This window comes from Actinia tenebrosa, unplaced genomic scaffold, assembly GCF_029948245.1.
Source record: "Actinia tenebrosa isolate PJP-AT-01 unplaced genomic scaffold, QUT_ActTen_1.0 PGA_scaffold4__44_contigs__length_22323623, whole genome shotgun sequence".
Classification (NCBI taxonomy): domain Eukaryota; kingdom Metazoa; phylum Cnidaria; class Anthozoa; order Actiniaria; family Actiniidae; genus Actinia; species Actinia tenebrosa.
In genome coordinates this window covers 17,174,484-17,195,711 of record NW_028292581.1, presented here as the reverse complement: position 1 = coordinate 17,195,711, position 21,228 = coordinate 17,174,484, and the positions used below count along the sequence as shown (strand labels likewise).

General features: G+C 37.3%; 2 protein-coding genes across 2 annotated transcripts; one reads left to right on the top strand and one right to left on the bottom strand.

Moving 5' to 3' along the window:
* Positions 1 to 37: 37 nt before the first annotated feature.
* LOC116303000 (uncharacterized) lies at positions 38 to 20,921 on the bottom strand. Its single transcript, XM_089037226.1, has 8 exons — positions 20,771 to 20,921; positions 13,458 to 13,778; positions 12,674 to 12,958; positions 11,983 to 12,312; positions 10,991 to 11,323; positions 3,739 to 3,855; positions 2,811 to 3,007; positions 38 to 2,010 (listed from the first exon to the last, which is right to left on the bottom strand). Exons 1-8 carry the CDS (start codon positions 20,796 to 20,798, stop codon positions 1,744 to 1,746), a joined length of 1,878 nt encoding a protein of 625 aa, XP_088893352.1. The 5' UTR covers positions 20,799 to 20,921; the 3' UTR covers positions 38 to 1,743.
* On the top strand, positions 5,162 to 8,255 carry LOC148907308 (uncharacterized). The gene is made up of 2 exons (XM_089036596.1): positions 5,162 to 5,358; positions 5,436 to 8,255. The coding sequence occupies exon 2, from the start codon at positions 5,757 to 5,759 to the stop codon at positions 8,112 to 8,114; it is 2,358 nt and encodes a 785-aa protein (XP_088892722.1). The 5' UTR covers positions 5,162 to 5,358; positions 5,436 to 5,756; the 3' UTR covers positions 8,115 to 8,255.
* Positions 20,922 to 21,228: the final 307 nt, after the last annotated feature.

The window sequence follows — 21,228 nt, the reverse complement described above, 5'->3', positions numbered from 1 at the left end:
GTGGTAGTGGTAGTGGTAGTGGTAGTGGTAGTGGTAGTGGTAGTGGTAGTGGTAGTGGTAGTGGTAGTGGTAGTGGTAGTGGTAGTGGTAGTGGTAGTTGCATTTGACTAATAGTCCTCTCGCCCTCATGGCCTGTAAGTCAATAGTCCATTCGGGCTCGAGGACGTCTAATATATGTACATATATAAGTAGATAAATAGCTCAATTTATATAGGTGTTTTCCTAATGCATACCTATATGTGGGACCTTTGCAAGATTGTGCTTGACTCAACTCGTGAGGTACGGCGTTGGACTGTATACTTACAGTCCTACTTTTTTAGACAGTAATCTATTTTTCAAACGGACGAGTTGACTAAGCACTTGACGAGTTGATCAACTTGACTCAACTTGACTAAGCACTTGATGAGTTGACTCGGGTCGTGAGTATTGGACATGTTTGTCTCCTGTGAGAAACAATTAACACTTATTTACTGGGACCGAGGGAAACAATATGTTTTGTGGTCCCGAGACTCCGCCTCGTGAAACATCAGCGGTCGAGAGACTAAAAAACCTACTGCTTTCCCGAGGCCCCAGTAAATAAGTGCTTTATTATCATACCAAGTGTCAAAGAGAACAAAACAAAAATGGAGAAATGAATAAGATTTTCAATGTTTTTAATACACAACTCCGAAGACTCCATGTTTAATCTGATGTTTTCGTGAAAGAAAACGTGTAAATGAATTTTACAAACGCGCGCTCAAATGTGTTGCTTTCTGGTTTCCGGTTTTTAAATTTTTTCAATCACGTGACTTCCGCTTTTGTTATTCCCGGTCCATAACATAATATTCCCCTCCCGGAATGGTCGCCAGGAAACAGTCGAATTTCTTCACGTTCACGTGACACACTCTCGACCAATAGAAATTGAGGAAAATGGAACTTTGACACTTGGTATATAATATTCTCCGATATTCACTGAGGCTGAGGCAAATAATTGTCTTAGTATAAATACACAGGTGATTCATTCAAGAATAGAAAAAAAAGACGATAAAAGGCATTTTTTTCCCGGTAACAGCAACAAAGCGGCTGGCCGGCGCCATTTTGGATTATCGCTGGAAGTGATTATCGTGTGATAGTGTGAGTTTCTCGACCAATCAGCGCGCGAGATTTTCAATAATCACCTGTGTATTTTTACTAAATATAAATATACTTATTTCAATAAAGTTAGTCACCTGAAAAACTACAAAGCTGAGACCGACAAGGATTATGGATAGATAAATTATACTTGTTTCAATCGCTTGATAACTGTTGATGGACTTGCACATCTCTTACTCAAATTACAGTCTCACCTCTTCTGAGCCTCCTCAAGCTGCAGTTTGTTTCAAAAAATATATATACTCGTTTGATATGAAACATGATCCTCAGCTTTCTAGCTCGGTTTTCGGTGAAATAACTTTATATTTGTAAAACATATGTTAATGAATTCTGTACTGTATTACGGTAGCTCATATATTTAGTATATATTTTATCCATATTAGATCTTATTAATATAATGTAATTATGTATTTAGTCTTAGTGCTGGTGCATACTATCGCCTGAACCCTTAACCTCAGTACATTAAATAAAATGTGTATGTATGTATGTATGTATGCATGCCAAGTTTGTATGTAGAGAGAAGCAAGCGGCTTAGGAACACGAGGTGTAGCCGATTAATTCTCTTGTGTTTGTTTGTTTTTTTTCGAGTTTTGTCTGGGATGTAAGGACTGGTTAAGTTTTGACTGAACTGTTCGTTTTTCTAACCAAAGGAAGCAAGTGTTTAATTAGTCTTTTCCCCCATTCGTTGTCGTCTTCTTTAACACATTCTGCATGAACCTTTTTCCCGGGTTTTATAGGCAAATTTTTTATGGGAAGCTCATCAACTGTGATGACGGTCAAACACGACTTATCCATTGCGAAGTGTCTGCATACAGCCATATCTAGCTCTGCACGGCAGAACCTGCTCTTCATGTAATTCTCGGATAAAACAGCAACGACCTGTAATATTAATATATTATCATGACGTCATAATGGGGATTACCTGTTTGTTCCGAGCCAACTTTATTAGGGTCCCAGGCACAAATCGAGCATTATAGTTTTTGAACTTTGAAAGGCGTTTATTTGAAAAGTATTTGGAATTTGCGTCGATAAGATGAAATAAAACAAGATAAAAAAAGGTTGTTGTACTGAGTGAAGCCTTATTTCATGAAACGAGCGCCATTTTGTTTGAAAGCAGAGAAGATTAATGCTGTAGAATTAAAGCTGTAGTGTAAATTTTTCAGTATATGCTTTTGATTTAAAAGAAATATTAAAAGAAAAGATATATATTGTTTGGAAGTGAATTCTTGGCATTAACTGTATTGTGTTGAATACATTGTGGCCCGATTTCCTTACCCTCCCCTCCCTCAAGAGTGTTTTTCTTTTTGCATTTGTAGATCCTTTGAGCCATAACATACTTCCTCTCCCTTTCTTCCCTCTAGACAGTTTTTCGCACTTGTAGATACTTTGAGCCATAATACACATTTTTCAAAAAATGTTGTCATCGCCAAAGGCGATAGGCGACCGCTCATTCCGACATGGAAATGCTTTCGTTGGATACAAAGAACATTGAATCAGTCTCAACACTAAGGTCCATGTTCTTGACGAGAATAAGAAGCAGAAACACAAGTAACTCCAGCTATTCTCGGATCTTAGAATGACCTATCTCCTATCGCTTTTCGCCTATGGCGATGACAACGTTTTTTGAATTAGGTGTATCCATCCTCTCCCCTCCCTCACATATAACACAACACACTTACTTGCTTGCAGTTGTATACACTATTCGCCATATTATCCACTATTGTTTTACCGACCTCGAAGTCTTTACTGTGGATCGAGTAAGAAATCTTGTTCTCCTCTAACAATGGCAGTAACTGCTCTTTGACCCATTCGAAATCCTTGCCGTTGTACGAGATAAACAAGTCCCACTGGAGTATCTCTTCGTTGATTTCGTTTCCTAAAAAAAGAAAGGTTCAATTCAAATATTGAAAACGAAAGAATATTGGAGACAGGACTATAGATGCTTTGCACCATCACGTGATGGCAGCCATGACAGGAGGCACAACAATAGATCGAATTTTGTTTCCCTTTGAAACTTGGTTCTTTTTCACGTAAATCAGATTAGGCCAGATTTCATTGTTCCTGCCTTCATGGCTGCAACAGACCACGTGATGGTCCTTAGAAACGAGCAAGAGATTGGGGCGAATTTTTAATTTTAGTCTAATTAGCAAGCGAGTTTTGCCATTTGATAGAGCATCTCGATATTAGTAAGTCTGAAATTTGAACGCGTTTCATTAAAAAATAACCAGAGTTACAAGCCCTCAATTCAAAAGTGTGAAAATTTTACAAAGACTGTTTACAAAGTACAAGGCCCCCGCATACATTCTTTGCAAATTTTTGACACCTTTTGAAAGTTGATAATTCTGGTTTTAACGCTTTGTTGTTCAAGAGGGCAAAACCCTTAAATTTTGCATGGGACATATTATTTAAGCTAAAAATCTACGCCATATCAATCATTTAAAAAAATATTTCGTAGAGAAAGAAAAAATAGATCACTTTTGTAGGGATGTTTGTTCTACTTTATGAGACACTAACAACAACATATATAACAAATACTTAGTGATATCTAAGTAACAAAGAACAATATAAATAACGAATATCACATAACGCTGTGAAATAATATCCTACCTATAGGCATTCTATAGATGGTCTTCTTCCTGTATTTTTTCAATACCAAACAACCAATGGCGACCCCAGCCGTGCAAATGAAGGAGATTGATAATAAAAGGGACAACCATGCATGGTCTGAGTAGATATAATCCAGTAATATATACAGTCAATGTCATTAACGTTGTCCACCGAAAAAAGACATTTCCACATTTCCACATTTCCACATTTCCACATTTCCACATTTCCACATTTCCACATTTCCACATTTCCACATTTCCACATTTCCACATTTCCGACATTTCCACATTTCCACATTTCACATTTCCACATTCACATTTCCACATTTCCACATTTCCACATTTCCACATTTCCACATTTCCACATTCCACATTTCCACATTTCCACATTTCCACATTTCCACATTTCCACATTTCCACATTTCCACATTTCCACATTTCCACATTTCCACATTTCCACATTTCCACATTTCCACATTTCCACATTTCCACATTTCCACATTTCCACATTTCCACATTTCCACATTTCCACATTTCCACATTTCCACATTTCCACATTTCCACATTTCCACATTTCCACATTTACACATTTCCAATGCACATTTCCACATTTCCACATTTCCACATTTCCACATTTCCACATTTCCACATTTCACATTGCCACATTTCACATCCATTTCCACATTTCCACATTTCCACATTTCCACATTTCCACATTTCCACATTTCCACATTTCCACATTTCCACATTTACACATTTACGCATTTACGCATTTACGCATTTACGCATTTACGCATTTACGCATTTACACATTTACGCATTTACGCATTTACGCATTTACGCATTTACACATTTACACATTTACACATTTACACATTTACGCATTTACACATTTACGCATTTACACATTTACACATTTACACATTTACACATTTACACATTTACACATTTACACATTTACACATTTACACATTTACATTTAAAAATTGCCCATACATTTGGAATATTTGCTCTTTTCGGTCTTTTTCCTCTCTTTCCAAAGCAAAAGGTTGTTCTTAAAAGTAAAGTTATATAGCACAAGTAAACTGCGTGACAAAACATTCTAAATGACCCGTAAATCTTCTGTTCTTTCGCTAACTACCGTAATTAGCGTGTTTTCGAGGCTACGAAACCTAAGAAATCGTAAGAGGCGAATGTATAGGCCAACAGATAGTATGAGCTTATAAAATCAGCAAAAATACGGTTCTAAATTTTAACAAATTCCTATGAATTATATACCAAAATGTTCAGGAAAGCCCGGGGTTTTCAAATCCACTTCTGTTTTTTTGACAGGTTCTGTTGTATTTCAAGGAGAGACGATTTTCTTGCTTGACCCCGGTTATGTCATGCATTTTCTCTTGTAAAATACATCCAATAGGCGTAATGTTAACTAGTTAATCTTTTACAAAGTTTTTTATTATATGATTAAGTGACTCGATACCTCAGTCAATCAATCTATGACACGTGCTTTTTCAGTAGTATCATATAGCTTTCTCGACGCTAACTACACCGTATTATCAGTCTTCAATCTATCAAAATTCTACCTTCTTTCTCAATCTTTATCCTATCCACGTACATCAAAGTAAGTGAATTTATTGATCTTGTAATAGCTAGCATAATTGATCTTAAATTAATGTTGTGTTTTAACCTGTATTTCAGTTCGAACCAGTTTCTTAGTTTCTTAAGATCGTAACAATATCTACCGTCAATAAATCTACTCTAGTCACTGCAACTGCGTTCGAATGGTGTACTCTATGGTTATCTACTAAAGGCTATCTTCTATCAGTGGTTGTAGACTACATTTAGTTCGAATTTGATGTACGTGTAGCTGTGTTATTTACGACTGTACATTGCTGTATAACTTCTACTTCGCCGTACTTGATTTCGTTGGAATGATCGGAATGCTGTATGGTTCAAAGGAACATTGATAACCGCATGGTCAAAGGAATGATCGGAATTCAATAATCTGCCAATCCAATAATGGAAGAACTGCGACAACTGAAACGAGCTAGGAGCGCCGCCAAAGGGCTTATTACAAAAACACAAAATGAAATCAAAGAAATGCTACTCAGCGTCGACAATTTAGAATCCATAAAATTGAAAATTCCCGAACTGGATGACGCGATGGACAATTTTCGAACTGCTCACGAAACTTACCACGCCAATCTGTCTGACGAATGCGATATAGAAGAATCCCATGAATACTTCGAAGCAGAGATGACAAGAGTTTGCGATTTAAAACGAAGAATAGACTCTATAGCCACAGCATCAGAGTTGGAGAAGAAGTCATGCGATCCAAAGGTCGATGACGACAACGCCAGTGTCACGTCTCATCGCAGCTCACGTTCGTCAAGGTCAAATATCGCCGCACGAAAGGCAGCGTTGAAAGTTCAAGTGACGCTTCTTAAAAAACGACAAGCACTTCAAGAAGAAGAACTGCGTTTGAAACAGAAAATGGAACAATTGGAACTGGAAACAGAAATAGCAAAGGCCACCGCCGAAGAAAATGCCTACGAAGGTGAGAGCAGTTACGAGACAGTTTCCAATGAATCGAGCGGCGAAGAAACAGACGAGGACAGTACGGAAGAAAACGGAGATTTTAAAAGGCCTAAGACACCATTAACACCACCACCGATGCTCAACTTACCAGCCGACCTTAAAATATCAATCAACGAGAAGAAGACAGAGGACTTGAAGAAGGACATCAAGATAAAATCGGAAAACGAAGAAGCTATTCTTAGCGCGATGGCGGCCCAGAGAATGCAAGCTCAACAAATAGAGAGCCTACTGGTTCAGCAACAGCGACACACCCTTGCCTTGATGCTACCTCAGCCTGAGGTACCAACCTTTGACGGAAATCCGATAGAATATTGCAGCTTCGTCCGAGCCTTTGAGAATATCATCGAGTCCAAAACGGAGAGCGACAATGCAAGATTGTACTATCTTGTACAATATACAGCTGGAGACGTACAGGAGCTGATGCGGAGTTGCCTTTCAATGCCCCCCGCAGAAGGCTATCGCGAAGCCCGAAAACTTCTTAAGCAAAGATACGGCCAAAGCTACAAAATAGCAGCATCGTATGTTGGTAGACTAACCGAAGGCAACCCGATAAAGACCGAATCTGGCGAAGCACTGCGTAAGTTCTCAACCCTTCTCACGAGCTGCAGGAACACCCTAAGAGAGATTGGATTTTCGAGTAAAATAGAAAACCCGGACACGCTGAAGCGCATTGTGGACAAGCTGCCATACGGGTTACGCCTGAAGTGGCGCGACATCGCAGATAGGATCACCGAAAGGGACGGAAGAGAAATTACCATTGACGATGTAGCCGCATTCGTGGAGGATCGCGCGAGAATTGCAGCCCATCCAATATTCGGTGACATGTCAAACAACAGCAACCTGAATACAAACAAGCCAAGAAGTTACAACGAACGAAACACTAGGAGAACAATGTCGTTCGCAACTCAAGTCGACGCGAGAACATCTCCAAACAGCAATAACAAGAACAGCGAATGTCTCAATACTACGACGTCTCGGAGACTTCCAGAATGCCCGTCATGCAGCAATAATCACTGGCTTTCTCAGTGCTCCGTCTTCAGAGGAATGAGCTTAGAAGAAAGACACAAACTTGTTCGCAACAAGAGATTGTGTGACAACTGTCTTACCAATGGTCACGTAGCTAATTCTTGTTCAAAGGCAAGCTTTTGCAAGGTGGATGGATGCACACAAAAACATTCGACCTTTCTTCACCCAAAGTCGAGTACAGCTAAAGAATCCAAACAAGATGGCGAGGCAACAAGCAGTGATTCGAAACAAACCACCAACCAAAGTTCCTCCCAGGTTCGAAACGGCTATGTCAAGAGTCACCCAACAGTCCCGACCCGGAAGATAATAGCCTTGCCTATAGTTCCTGTGAAGGTCAAGGCAAGAGACTCCAACAAGGTAGTACAAACGTACGCGTTCCTGGATGGGGGATCAAATACCACCTTTTGCACAGAAAGACTCAAACACATGCTCAATGCCCAAGGAAAGGAAACCACTTTATCTATCACGACGATAGAGAAGGTCAACAGCAAAACTGAGACAACAGTTCTTGGCCTAGAGGTATCAGCCCTGGATGGTACTGGCCATCTAGAAATTCCTACCGTATTCTCCATTGCGAATCTTCCTGTCTCGACAGAAAGTATGGCTAGTCAAGTAGATGTAAACAGTTGTCAACACTTCGAACAAGCTGGATCCGATAACAGTGGACGAGATGAATGCGGCAGAAAGGGAAATCCTCAAGTTAGTGCAGAAGTCGGCCTTTCCCGAAGAGGTTGTCGCTCTATCTTCACGTAATTCCACAGTGTTGCAGTCAAGTTCTATCTACAACCTCAGTCCTCAGCTGATTGATGGCCTGATATGTGTAGGAGGTCGTCTGGCGAACGCACCGATAGACGAAGATCACAAGCACCAAATTATTCTCCCTAGCAAGCAGCATGTCACCGAGCTGTTGATTAGACACCACCACGTTACTAATGGTCACTGTGGCGCAGAGCATGTTTTATCTCATCTAAGACAAAGATACTGGATTGTCAAGGCCCGAGCAGCGGTGCGCCGTGCCATCGGTACATGCTTCTTTTGCAGAAAGAATCACGGCAAACCACAGCAGCAAAAAATGGCGGACCTGCCAAGAGACCGCGTGACTCCGGATAATCCACCGTTCACATCCGTCGGGATTGACTTCTTTGGACCGTTCTTGGTACGTCGTGGAAGAACAACAGTAAAGAGATACGGCGTGATCTTCACTTGTCTTACCGTACGAGCTGTTCATATAGAAATTTCACACAGCCTAGATACAGATTCCTTTATAAACACGCTAAGGCGATTTATCGCAAGAAGAGGCCCACCTAAAGAAATTAGGACGGATAATGGGACGAACTTCGTCGGGGGCGAAAGGGAACTTCGCGAATCGATCCAATCAATGAATCAGCAAGCCATCCACGACGCGCTTCTAGCAAAGAATGTAAAGTGGACATTCAATCCACCTTCAGGCTCGCACCATGGCGGTGTGTGGGAGCGATGTATCAGATCGACCAGGAAGATTCTCCAAGGACTTTTAAAACAACAAACCATCTGCGACGAAACGTTATCCACCCTGATGTGCGAAGTAGAAATGATCATGAACAGCCGCCCACTTACAAAGGTTTCTGAAGACCCGCGAGACCTTGAAGCTCTGACTCCCAACCATCTGCTACTGCTACGTCCAGGTTCGACCATTCCCCCAGGTATTTTTGCAAAGGAAGACGTCTACAGTCGGCGAAGGTGGCGACAGGTGCAGTACCTAGCCGACGTTTTTTGGAGGAGGTGGGTGAAAGAGTACCTGCCCAGTCTACAAGCCCGCCAAAAGTGGATCAAAAAGCAGAGCGGAATCTGCAACCCAACGACGTCGTGATGATCGTTGATGATACCACACAGCGATTTTCATGGCCACTAGGCAGAGTACTAGAAGTTTACCAGAATAGTGTGGATGGCTTAGTACGGTCCGCTAAAATAAGGACGAAGACATCGACGCTTGTACGTCCAGTCAGTAAGATTGTACTTCTGGAGGAAGCAGATGTTGCAGCCTAAAAAAAGGACTCTACGATATACTATTGTGCAATGCACGAGGGACACTAACTTTGAACTCTTAGTTTATTACATACCATTTACGATTATTATTGTTACCGTTCAGTTTTCTTGTCCTCCGGCCTTTATCCTTATAGTTTATTGTAAAGGCAGTACTTAGCGCCTTTAAGGGGCCGGAATGTTAACTAGTTAATCTTTTACAAAGTTTTTTATTATATGATTAAGTGACTCGATACCTCAGTCAATCAATCTATGACACGTGCTTTTTCAGTAGTATCATATAGCTTTCTCGACGCTAACTACACCGTATTATCAGTCTTCAATCTATCAAAATTCTACCTTCTTTCTCAATCTTTATCCTATCCACGTACATCAAAGTAAGTGAATTTATTGATCTTGTAATAGCTAGCATAATTGATCTTAAATTAATGTTGTGTTTTAACCTGTATTTCAGTTCGAACCAGTTTCTTAGTTTCTTAAGATCGTAACAATATCTACCGTCAATAAATCTACTCTAGTCACTGCAACTGCGTTCGAATGGTGTACTCTATGGTTATCTACTAAAGGCTATCTTCTATCAGTGGTTGTAGACTACACGTACATTCAACTCAAAAAGTACGGTTTTTTTTTTTTTCAATAGAATTCAATCTAATCCATATAATACAGTCCGTGAATAGTTGAATTGACTGAATCCACTTTTGCTTTTTGCCTAGATAGTCATTACTTTGAGAAAAGATCCAAAAACCGTGTTTTTGAGACATAGTTTGTATGGGCTCACATGAGGGGGCGTGAGCTTGAAATCGTAGCTGACCAAATGTTAACAGATTTTTTCTGATGTGTGCCAAAATGAACCCAATTAGATTACATTTCGTATGACCGTTGAAAAATTTCATGACACGTTACTGAAGTTCCGTGCCGTGTCTTGAGCGTGAGGATTCAGTATTCTTGCATTCTGATTGGATAAACAGTAATTTCGCGCGCTGTGATTTGTTATTACCGTGCCGTGCCGTGCCGTGCCGTGCCGTGCCGTGCCGTGCCGTGCCGTGCCGTGCCGTGCCTTGAGTATAAAGTTTCAATATTCATGCATTGTGATTGGATGAAGAGTAATTTTGCGCGCTGTGCTTTGTCATGACCGTGCCTTGTCTTGAGCATGAGGTTTCTGTATTCTAGCATTCTGATTGGTTCAAAAAATTCGAGCGCTGTGATTTTCTATGACCGTGCCATTCGTTTTCAATAATGAATGTTCGAATCGAATAATGACTGTTTGACTGTAAAGTAGTATAAACGAGTCAACGTCCGCGATGCAAGAATAGGCACGGTACGGCTAACCTCTACGTGTTCACGTTTGAGGTGGTTTGACTGTAACCACCACTTCAAACTGAATAATGAACAGTATTTTTGCTCTCTGTGGTTTGTAATAGCTTCAAGTCCCGTCCCATGACCGTGCCGTGCCGTGAACGTGCCGTACCCCGTGTCGTGTTTTGTGTCCTAGCATTCTGATTGGATGAACAGTAATTTCGCGCTCTATGGTATATCATAACCGTGCCTTGCCCCGTGACGTTTCACATTCACATCAAACCAACTCTACTTGATTACAAATAACCAACCTTGTGACTCAGTTTGGTTCATTGGACATGGAGCTACAAGCTTCTCCTTGACGCCTTGTGACGTATTCATACCACAGGTATACCAACGACAATCACTTTGACTGTAGTTGAATATGGTGACAACCATCGTAATCAACGTGTAGTGACCTTTGTGCTCTTGTAAGGAACGTGTTTCGTACTTTGACTGTGGAGTCAACTTCTCGCCATTTAACGCCCAGTAAAGTCTCGGTGGTTGTTTCTCGCTGTTAGGGTATTCCATTTCGCACGAAATTTCAATTTCCTTAGCTTTGACTGTAGGGACATTTGGTACCATCCCGTGCGTATCATTTGGATCTTATCAAGATTTGAGAACACAAGTTTCAGCCATCCCGAGGTTGAGGGTAAGACTGGGTCGAGTTGGCATTGCAGTGAATTTTGGGGCCGTTTAAGGAACGAAATGGCCGCCATTTCGGAAAGTCCCGAAAACAAGCTCACAATGCACTGCGATACCAACTAGACCTACTTTGCCACTCAACCTCAGAATGGCTAATAAACAAACAAGTTGACTTTTAAAGATGGTGCATCCTGATTGGCTAAGCGATTACTGGTCTATTTGACGTGCTAGAGAACTACGCCAGGTTTTAAAATAGTAAAGATAAAAGATCAGTGAATGTATGTTTTATTTCTCTGTCATTTCCTAATGCAGCATTACTCGATCTCATGAGCTAAGGATTCAATATGGGCTGCGCCTCGCGTGATTTATTGGCCCATAGCCCATTCACGTCAGCTATGGCCTAATTGACCCTTTTAGCTTGGCTGGACATATACGTAATGTTTTCTCATTCCAGACCACGTGTCATTCCCTAGAGTATAATTTCTTTGCTTAACAGTTGTGCATGAGAAGACACATAAATATAGGTGCAATTCAAACGAAGAATTTTACTGTCAAGAGAATGACACGTGGTCTGAAATGGAAAAGAATTATTACGTCAAAGCTAAAAAGGTCTATTTACCTCGTCCATGGACTGTCAGTTGAACGTGACCAACAGCGAAAGGTTTTATTGATGTTGTTACTTTTAAAGTATAGTTCCCTGAATCATCTTCATTCAGGTCGTGTATTGTCATCGAGAAAAGCCCCCGGTCTGTTCCTGGGAAGAACCCACGATTATGTATAGTGTACTTAGGGCTATCGTGTAAGACTTTCCCGTCATAGTACCATTCACCATTAGACAAGGGCCTCGGGGTGTACTGAGTGGAGAAGGAAAGTGTCACGTCGCTACCATGGTAACCATCCACGTGTTGATGTGGTGACGTCACCAAAGGTGAGCGTAGAGTCTTTACTTCTGTAAGCAACAACAACAACAATAAAAAAAGATTTAAGATTCAAATAATTCTTACGAGTGGGTTCCACAGCCGCCATGTTGGAGGGCAGTAACAATGCAATGTTCTTACTTGACAAGGTATTGCATTTGCCAAACGAGAAAATTTCTTTTGTTTTGGCCCACAGCTTTGGCTTTTCTCGTGGGGGAGGGGGTACATTCTCCGTTTGCAAGACACGTCATCGCGGCCATGTTGGTGGTATATTGAACAAAGATACCTTATTGGCCTCCATTGTTAACACATGTCTGCCATGTCTTTGTATGCATTTGAATCTCTAAGAGGATATAAAAATAAGCTAAATTAAACAAGGTACTTGATCCTAACCTTTCACTATGAGTAAGAACATTTGTGTTTTAACTTCACGTCCAGCTGAATTGATCGCCCTGCAGTAGTACAGTCCACGATCTTTTAAATTCACTTCAGACAGTTTAAGCTTCAACTCCGTCTTGGACGTGTTCACAATCCTATGCTTGTCGGTGATGATGTTCCCAGGCCACTTGAGCCACAGGAGTGATGGTACCCCACAACTTGCTTGAACTGTGCATGTTATCACAGAACTGTCTCCAGCATCCAACTTCAATCCTCTCGGCTCTACTTGCAGTACTAATTCTGCCGGGAAAAAAGGGAAAATATCATGATTAAGTATTAGTTGATAGAGGACTGAATCGACAGTGAGCTGAGTAGGCTCTTTACTATTGAGAGATTGTGATTGGCTGAGGTCAATATGATACTGATTTTGCTCTCTCCTGATTGGCTAAAGTTTTTTTAACTTAAATTTTGTTCAAGTGCTCCCGGTTATTGTGTCGGCACTGTAATGTTCATTTTTCCTTTTAATTCTTTTTTTCGATTTCCTTTCCTTTCCTTTCCTTTCCTTTTCTTTTGCTTCTAACATCTCACAAACGGCTTGTTGCCAATGGTTACTTCTGTTATAGACCAAATTCAAAACTTGCACCGATGTGAGGCTTAAGTTGTGAACAAAGGAATCTGGCGTGATTCGTGACTTTTGAATAACGCCAGATTACTTTGAGTCACGTCAGATCCCTTTGTTCACAACTTAAGCCTCACATCGGTGCGAGTGTTGAATTTGGTCTATAAATTAACAAATTACCATCAACACAGACGTGACGTTGAAGAGTCGATTTGGTTGAGTTGTTTTTCCATGTACGACAAGTATACATTGCAGTTGTATTGACAGGAGACACATTCTGAAGTACCAAGCTGGACCACCAAACACCGCCCTGGAATGACGTAGTGACCACGTGATCTGACACTGATTGGTTACCTTTCAACCAATCAAATCTGTCCACAGCATCGTCACGTGGTACTGAACAATTCAAGACGACGTCACTTCCTGCGGGAATGCTTTTTACTTGAGCACCGTTGATAGTCACGTCAATATGTATAGCGCCAACAAAACAAGCCAGCAAACCTACAAAAGAATGTAAAACATTTAAATTTAAAACTAAGTATAGTAATTTTTGCAGAAAGTTGCAGAATATTCATGTAACGGAAGTCCGTAGAATTTCAATGTGTTTCTATAACTGAAGTCGTGCATTCTTTACATTGCCATTGTTATTTGTGCATATTCTGAAGCTGAAATGAGGCTAAATTTTAATAAATGAGTCTGTAATCAAGGAACACAGCGGTATTACTATGAATTTGAAAAATATCAATCACTCTTTTCATAGGGCATGACTCTATTGTTCTCGGCGTCATCATTATTCGGTACATGCTGCGGTATGAAACGTCTCTCATAATAATCAAGCGCCACTTCTCCGCGCGCTGGAGGGTCAGATAGCCACATCTGCCCAAGCCAACATACAGAATCAATAAGGCACGAGTTATAGTACTTAGGGACAGATCATTATCTTTATGGAGCAGGAAAGGAGGTTGGGGGGAGGGATATTCCAGAGTGGTCAGTGGGGGCCTTATTTTTTAAAGGGATGCGGTTGTATGACTGCGATAATGATAGCGGAAGTAGTGATGGCCAAGAGGACGATGACTTCATTATTGAGCCAGCTAAAGATCATCCAGACCTTCAGAAGTGGACATAAAAAGGGACATTGGTATACGCGATATGCCCATTTTGTTAAATATTCTAGTTAGAACATAACGTAAACTTTCGCCATCCTCCTCGACTCAGCCGTTTGTACATTAATTTAAGTGAGGATATTTGTACTTTCTGCCAGTAAAGTTTATACTAAGATAGTATTGATCCCTACCCCCCCCCTCCCCCCTCTCCATAAAAAAAAACGACCGGTCCTCTGAACCGCTAACTCAGCTCTAACTCAGTACTGCAGTCTTGCATTTCCTCAAATTGTCCTCGGAACTGTCTAGATTAGCTCCAATAGCTATTACAATCAGACTTTACCCTGAAAAGACGTTTCTAATTATATCTTGTAAAAGCTCATATTCGATTCAAAAGCTCAAAAAAAACAAAAAACAAAAAAACATCTGTCATTGTCAATTCGTGACCTGATCTTACAATGCAGAAGAGCTCAAGAAGCCAAGTAGTATAGCAGGTGTGTGCTTGAATCGTTCACTTTCTGTTAAAAGCACCAAATTTGGTGATAATTTTCAAAGTGCCATCGCCGAAAAAAGTCTTAAGGTGGCTTCCTACTTTTGAACGTTCGATTTGAGCCCACGATGTGCACGCGCTCAAAAACCGCTGAAAAATCTACAAGATTTCATTGAAGAGCCATACGCGTCTTGAGCTTCAACGGGGCAAAACCCTCAAATCTCTTTGTCTTTTTGTCGAAAATATCCATGTATTATTGTAGAATGATTGACTAGCCTTCATTCGTGCAATCATATAGTCTGCAAATAACTATTATCTTATGAGTCTTACTTTTTTTCTAATCACTTCCGGTGGCTCATTTTTTACTCCAAAAGCTCGTGCGTAGGCTTCCATTAAATGCTGAATATCTCGAAAACGAGCTAGGGACACCCTATTTTTCTTTCCAGATTTGGAATCAGCATTAAATTTCAATTCGGAAAATCGAAGTTTTAAAAAAAGTTTAAATCAATTTCCAAAAGTAGGCAGCCACCTTAAATGCCATTAAGGGGATGTTTGCAAAACTAGTGGCGGCCATACATGAAACTGTACAAAATGGACTACTGAAGTCGAAAATATGAATTGAAAAATATGAGATTGTTCTTTTGATTGTTAACGCCCGCCTAAAGGCGTTAAAAGAATGTTACTTGCAAAGTCAGACTGTTGCAGTGTAATGAATGTCTCGCCATTGGCGTTATTGAACTATTTTTGAGCATACACCTTAATGAAAATATGCTTTCCTTCCACAAATATGATTTTCTCTTCACTGACAATTAACTGACAACCAGGTCGGACGAAAGAATTGATTTATTTCCATTTTATATCAATATAAAGGTTTTTTAAGGTTGCAATCTTTACATGATCTGAATTATAAACAAAAACTTACCCAGAAAATGAATCCTGTAGAAAAACATTTCTCATATCTCTTGAGGCTTCGTCTCTTAGCGTCTTTTATACTCAAGCGGTTATAAAATGTTTATCAATATTTGGATGTCGTGGTTACAAGTGTTTGAGGAAAATGTCAGACATTCAAGTTGTCGCTGATAAAAGGGTATATATTTATAGCATTTTTTGGCCAAGCCAAGTTTAGTCTTCCGCTGTGAGGATATTTGAAAAGTAGCTGTCAATCAAAACTATCGTATATTTTTCTTTATTTTTATATATACATTTAGTATTATTAAGGTTTTTATAGTACACTCAACAAAATTACTCGATCTGATTGGTGTCGAGAGGAGTACAATTATAGTGTTAATGGTACTCCGTAGGAGTACCGAATTAAGTCGCTATGGAAACACGGCCAAAACAATGTCAACAGCGGCAAAAAAAAAAAAAAAAAAAAAAAAAAAGCCGTAAGAACTAATCTTTTTTATGCATTTCAGTTGCGCGATGGACTGAAAATCGGCTGCCAAATAGACAAAGATGAACGGCGTCGCTTCGCATTTTTTACTGAAATTTTGTTTAGTGAACTATAAACAAAAAATCGCACGATCTTCTCGTACAATTTGGAATTAATAGACACTCGTAATGTTTTGAAAGTTCTTTAACTGCACTCGCCTAAAGTCTCGTGCAATTACAAGAACTTTCAAAACATTACTCGTGTCTATTTATTTCCAAATTGTACTCAAGATTGTGCGATTTCCTATACAAATATTATTCTAAATGAAATTGTTATATATTTCTTTTTATTACTAAGTTATTATTATTATTATTATCATTTATCATTAATATTATTATCATTATTATTATTATTATTATTATCGTGAACTTTATTTATAGAATATCACGAAGTTCACGATAATAATAATAATGATAATAATATTATTAAGAATAATAATAAATAATAATAATAACAATGATGATGATGGTGATAATAATAATAATAATAATAATAAATAATAATAATGAATAATAATAATATTAATAATAATAATAATAATAATAATTTCATTTAAATAAACCTTAATAGTCTATGCATGTCTTACACTCGCTCCAAAGCTACTAAAGTTCCAATGCTTAATATTTTAAGATAATGATAAACAAAAATAAAATGAAAAACTATAGTATTTAAAGTTCATAAGTCTCAATGCCATAATAATAATACACACACATATTATGATAGAATTCAATTAACTATTGATAATAATAATAAAAAAATTTATGATAACGTTAATAAAGAGATTATGAATATAAAATAACAAATATATGTACAAATTGCTTATTTATCGATTAAAAAATATTTGTAAAATATAAAAAATAAAGTTTTTAAAAATATATATATATTTAAAAGTTAATCTAAGTAGAAGACTTAATGGCTCCTTGGACAGTGTCATTGTCAAAATCACAGTTATGTACATCATAAGGAGTTCGCCTTTTTGTTCTTGAACCTCTCAAACATACAAGGGCAGACCGCAGAAGAGCAAATGATGTTCTGGCACGAATCCAAGAGATTGTTTTTGCGTATTGTTCTCCTTTCTTGTGTGATATCTTGTCGGCCAAATGACTATGATATGCGTGGCACTCGTTAACCATCCCCCTGTAGTCGTAATAACTAATGGTGTAAATGAGCCATGCTCGATGTCTATAACTCTCCTTAAGTATTCGCGCTTTTTAATTTAAAAAAAATAGTAATAATAATAATATTATTATCTATTATTATTATTATTATCTATTATTATTATTATCATTATTATTATCTATTATTATCCTTATCTATCATTATTATTATCATTATTATCATTATTATCATTATTATCATTATTATTATTATTATTATTAAGTAGGGTTATAAAAGTAATAAATTATTATTGTTATTATTGTTATAATAATAATAATAATAATAATAATTATTATTATTATACAGCTTCCCATTAATCCCATATAGGTAAGTCTCCAATTATTTTCTTAATTGGACAGCATGGAGTCCTATTACATATACTAATAATAATAATAAATTATAATAATAATAAATTATATATATATTTATTATACATATATATATAATAATAATTATTATTACATCTATTATTATTATTATTATTATTATTATTAATATACTTATTTCGATCAACTTCAGACATTTTTGCTACACAGAGTATTGCAGGCATGAATAGTCTAAGCAAATATCTGCATGACTAGTTTTACAAAGATGTATACAAATTTAACAATTGTACAGACGTTTCATTATCATTATTATTATTATTATTATTATTATTATTATTATTGTCATTATCATTATTTTTATTTTTATTATAATTATCTTTATTTACAATTTGCTTTAATTTTGCTTACAAAATCCTTAGTTTACCGAGTCCAATCCATGGGCCTTGGGAAAACAAGAATAAATTTACGATACGAAGTGTAATTAAAATAAAAAATAAAATAAATCAATTTAAAGGGAAAATAGAAATCAAGAATCAAGTAATCATGAGAGTTTTTATAATGATGTGTGCAGTTCCAAGGAGAGCAATCTTCTGTACTTCTGTGATAGAGATGTCCCCTTTTAAATGGTTGACATATTGTTCTAGTCCTTTGTGAATTAATTAATTAATTAATTAATTATTATTATTATTATTGTTATTATTATTATTATTAATTTTTAAAAATTATTTATTATTATTATTATTTTCTTTTTCTCTCTTTTTTGTTATTATTATTATTGTTATTATTATTATAAATAGATATATTTTTTATTGTAGGATATGTGAAGAGATAATCTATACGTTATATATATCTACATAGATACCAAATACATTTTTTCTAAATTAAAAAATAAAATAAAATAAAATAAAATAAAATAATTTTAAAAAATATTATTATCATTATCATTATTATTATTTTTTAAATATTATTATTATCATTATCAATAACATTATCATTATCATTGTCATTGTCATTGTCATTGTCATTGTCATTGTCATTGTCATTGTCATTGTCATTGTCATTGTCATTGTCATTGTCATTGTCATTGTCATTGTCATTGTCATTGTCATTGTCATTGTCATTGTCATTGTCATTGTCATTGTCATTGTCATTGTCATTGTCATTGTCATTGTCATTGTCATTGTCATTGTCATTGTCATTGTCATTGTCATTGTCATTGTCATTGTCATTGTCATTGTCATTGTCATTGTCATTGTCATTGTCATTGTCATTGTCATTGTCATTGTCATTGTCATTGTCATTGTCATTGTCATTGTCATTGTCATTGTCATTGTCATTGTCATTGTCATTGTCATTGTCATTGTCATTGTCATTGTCATTGTCATTGTCATTGTCATTGTCATTGTCATTGTCATTCTCCTTGTCATTCTCCTCGTTATCCTCGTCCTCGTCCTCGTCCTCGTCCTTATCATTATTATTATTATATCGAACAAAGCTGAGCAAAATTTTGATGCCCCTTTTCGGCTTCGTTGCCGAAGTTAGAATCGAAAAGAATCTTTCTTTCTTTCTTTCTTCTCCGAGGCACATTTAAATCATCAAAATGAGCCAAATGCCTCGATGATGAATATTGATGTATGATTTCATAAGAACATGACAGCCGTTTAATTTGAGATCTATCTATCGCAAACAGTGTGACGCAAAGACGACATGCTAGTCTGTCCATATGTTCGTTATTGCTTCCAGTGAATGAATACACAAACTAATGGGAATATATTCACGTCGTTGTGACAGCTTGGTCTCTTATTTCATTACCCTTATATTAAGATGTATACGATTATCGAAGGTCATTTAGCATCATAATATACATTGATTACAGAATATCATAATTACTCGTTATCGAATAGGTGAAGAACGGTGTTAATCGCGTTGTTTTAAACAGTTTATTTCAATAGGAAATAGGAGATAGGTCATTCCGACATGGAAATGGTTTCGTTGAATACAAAGAACATTGAATCAGTCTCAACACTAAGGTCCATGTTCTTGATAAGAATAAGAAGCAGAAACACAAGTCATTCAAGCTATTCTTGGGTCTTGGAATGACAAATCTCCTATCGCTTTTCGTCTATCGCTTATTGCATATCTCCTTTGGCGATGACAACGTTTCTTGAAATAGGTGTATAACATAGATACTCATAAATAACATATAAAAGCGTTAGAGTGACCACAGTAAATCCGTGAAACACTAATTACTAAATAGTACAAAATAGTGCTAATTAAACAATAGAAAACAATGGAATTTGCATGAAATTGTGCTATTTAGTATTACTAAAGTTTCACGGGTTTACTGTGGTCACTCTACGATATATGGGGTATAAAATATATCGATTCGAGCATATAGCATACGAAATTTAACTTCAAAAAAAAATTATTTTGATAGCGGCTCACGAGAATAACCGAATCGTTAAAAATTCAAGCGTTCAAAGCGAATACTATTTTTTGATTATATTCAAAGTCGCATCGAGGGCCTGCAGTATCGGCATTGCTGAACATTAATTTTCTTTTTCTTTTGTGGTCGAACACCTTGAGCCTTTTACTATGGTTTCAATATCATTGTATTCTCTTGTGGTTAAAAATAACTGCTAATGTGTTTCAATGTAGATGTTAATCCATCCAAAACCTCTTGTCATTTTCTTGCTAATTCATCTTGAAGGTTCTTAAAACGCGCCTTGAATTGGATGGTATTACATTTTAAATGGCATTCTCTTTTAAAACGCATTTATGGAGCTGCTATTGAACTTATTTTGATTATTTTATATTGTAGCATAAGTTAATATTAAATGTATATTTCCTTTCCTTCTGTAGCAAGTCTCTAGCTCTCTCTGTCTCTTTGTCTTTCTGTCTATTCTCTCTCTCTCTCTCTCTCTCTCTCTCTCTCTCTCTCTCTCTCTCTCTCTCTCTCTCTCTCTCTCTCTCTAAATATGACTCACCAGATAGGAAGGCTTCAAAGAGTAACATCCCAGGAGCAACTTTTTATTCATCAAGTACCGAAGCCGAGACTCACGACTCTAATCCCTGTTTTATTGCACTCCACGATCGAAACATAACCTTAAGCCAACAAGCGGGTGTGTTTGAAATACGACCAAGAATAGATTCGCACTTTAATTTGTATTAATATCAGACTCTAATTAATACGAATAAACGTATAATGTAAATAAGAACTAGTTTTGAGTGTTCAAAATCATTAATCTATTCATCTGAACCAGGCTAAAGGCGACAGGTATTAACACCTGCTGAAAGAGATTAACACGCATCTGGCTTACTTGTTCACTAAAAGCAGAATTTTGTGAATGAAATATCTGTCCTTTTTTATCGTTTTTTTTTTTTTTTTTTTGAGTTGATGAAGAAAGAGATAAATGGATGGACAAATGGAAAAAAATGGACGAAT

Coding starts and splice junctions, on each gene's coding strand:
- LOC148907308 (XM_089036596.1), top strand. CDS start 5,757: ATGGAAGAACTGCGACAACTGAAACGAGCTAGGAGCGCCGCCAAAGGG.
- LOC116303000 (XM_089037226.1), bottom strand. CDS start 20,798: ATGTTACTCTTTGAAGCCTTCCTATCTG. Junction 12,959..13,457: donor ACGTCACGTCTGTGTTGATG/GTAATTTGTTAA, acceptor TTTTCCCGGCAG/AATTAGTACTGCAAGTAGAG. Junction 3,008..3,738: donor CATCTATAGAATGCCTATAG/GTAGGATATTAT, acceptor TTCTTTTTTTAG/GAAACGAAATCAACGAAGAG.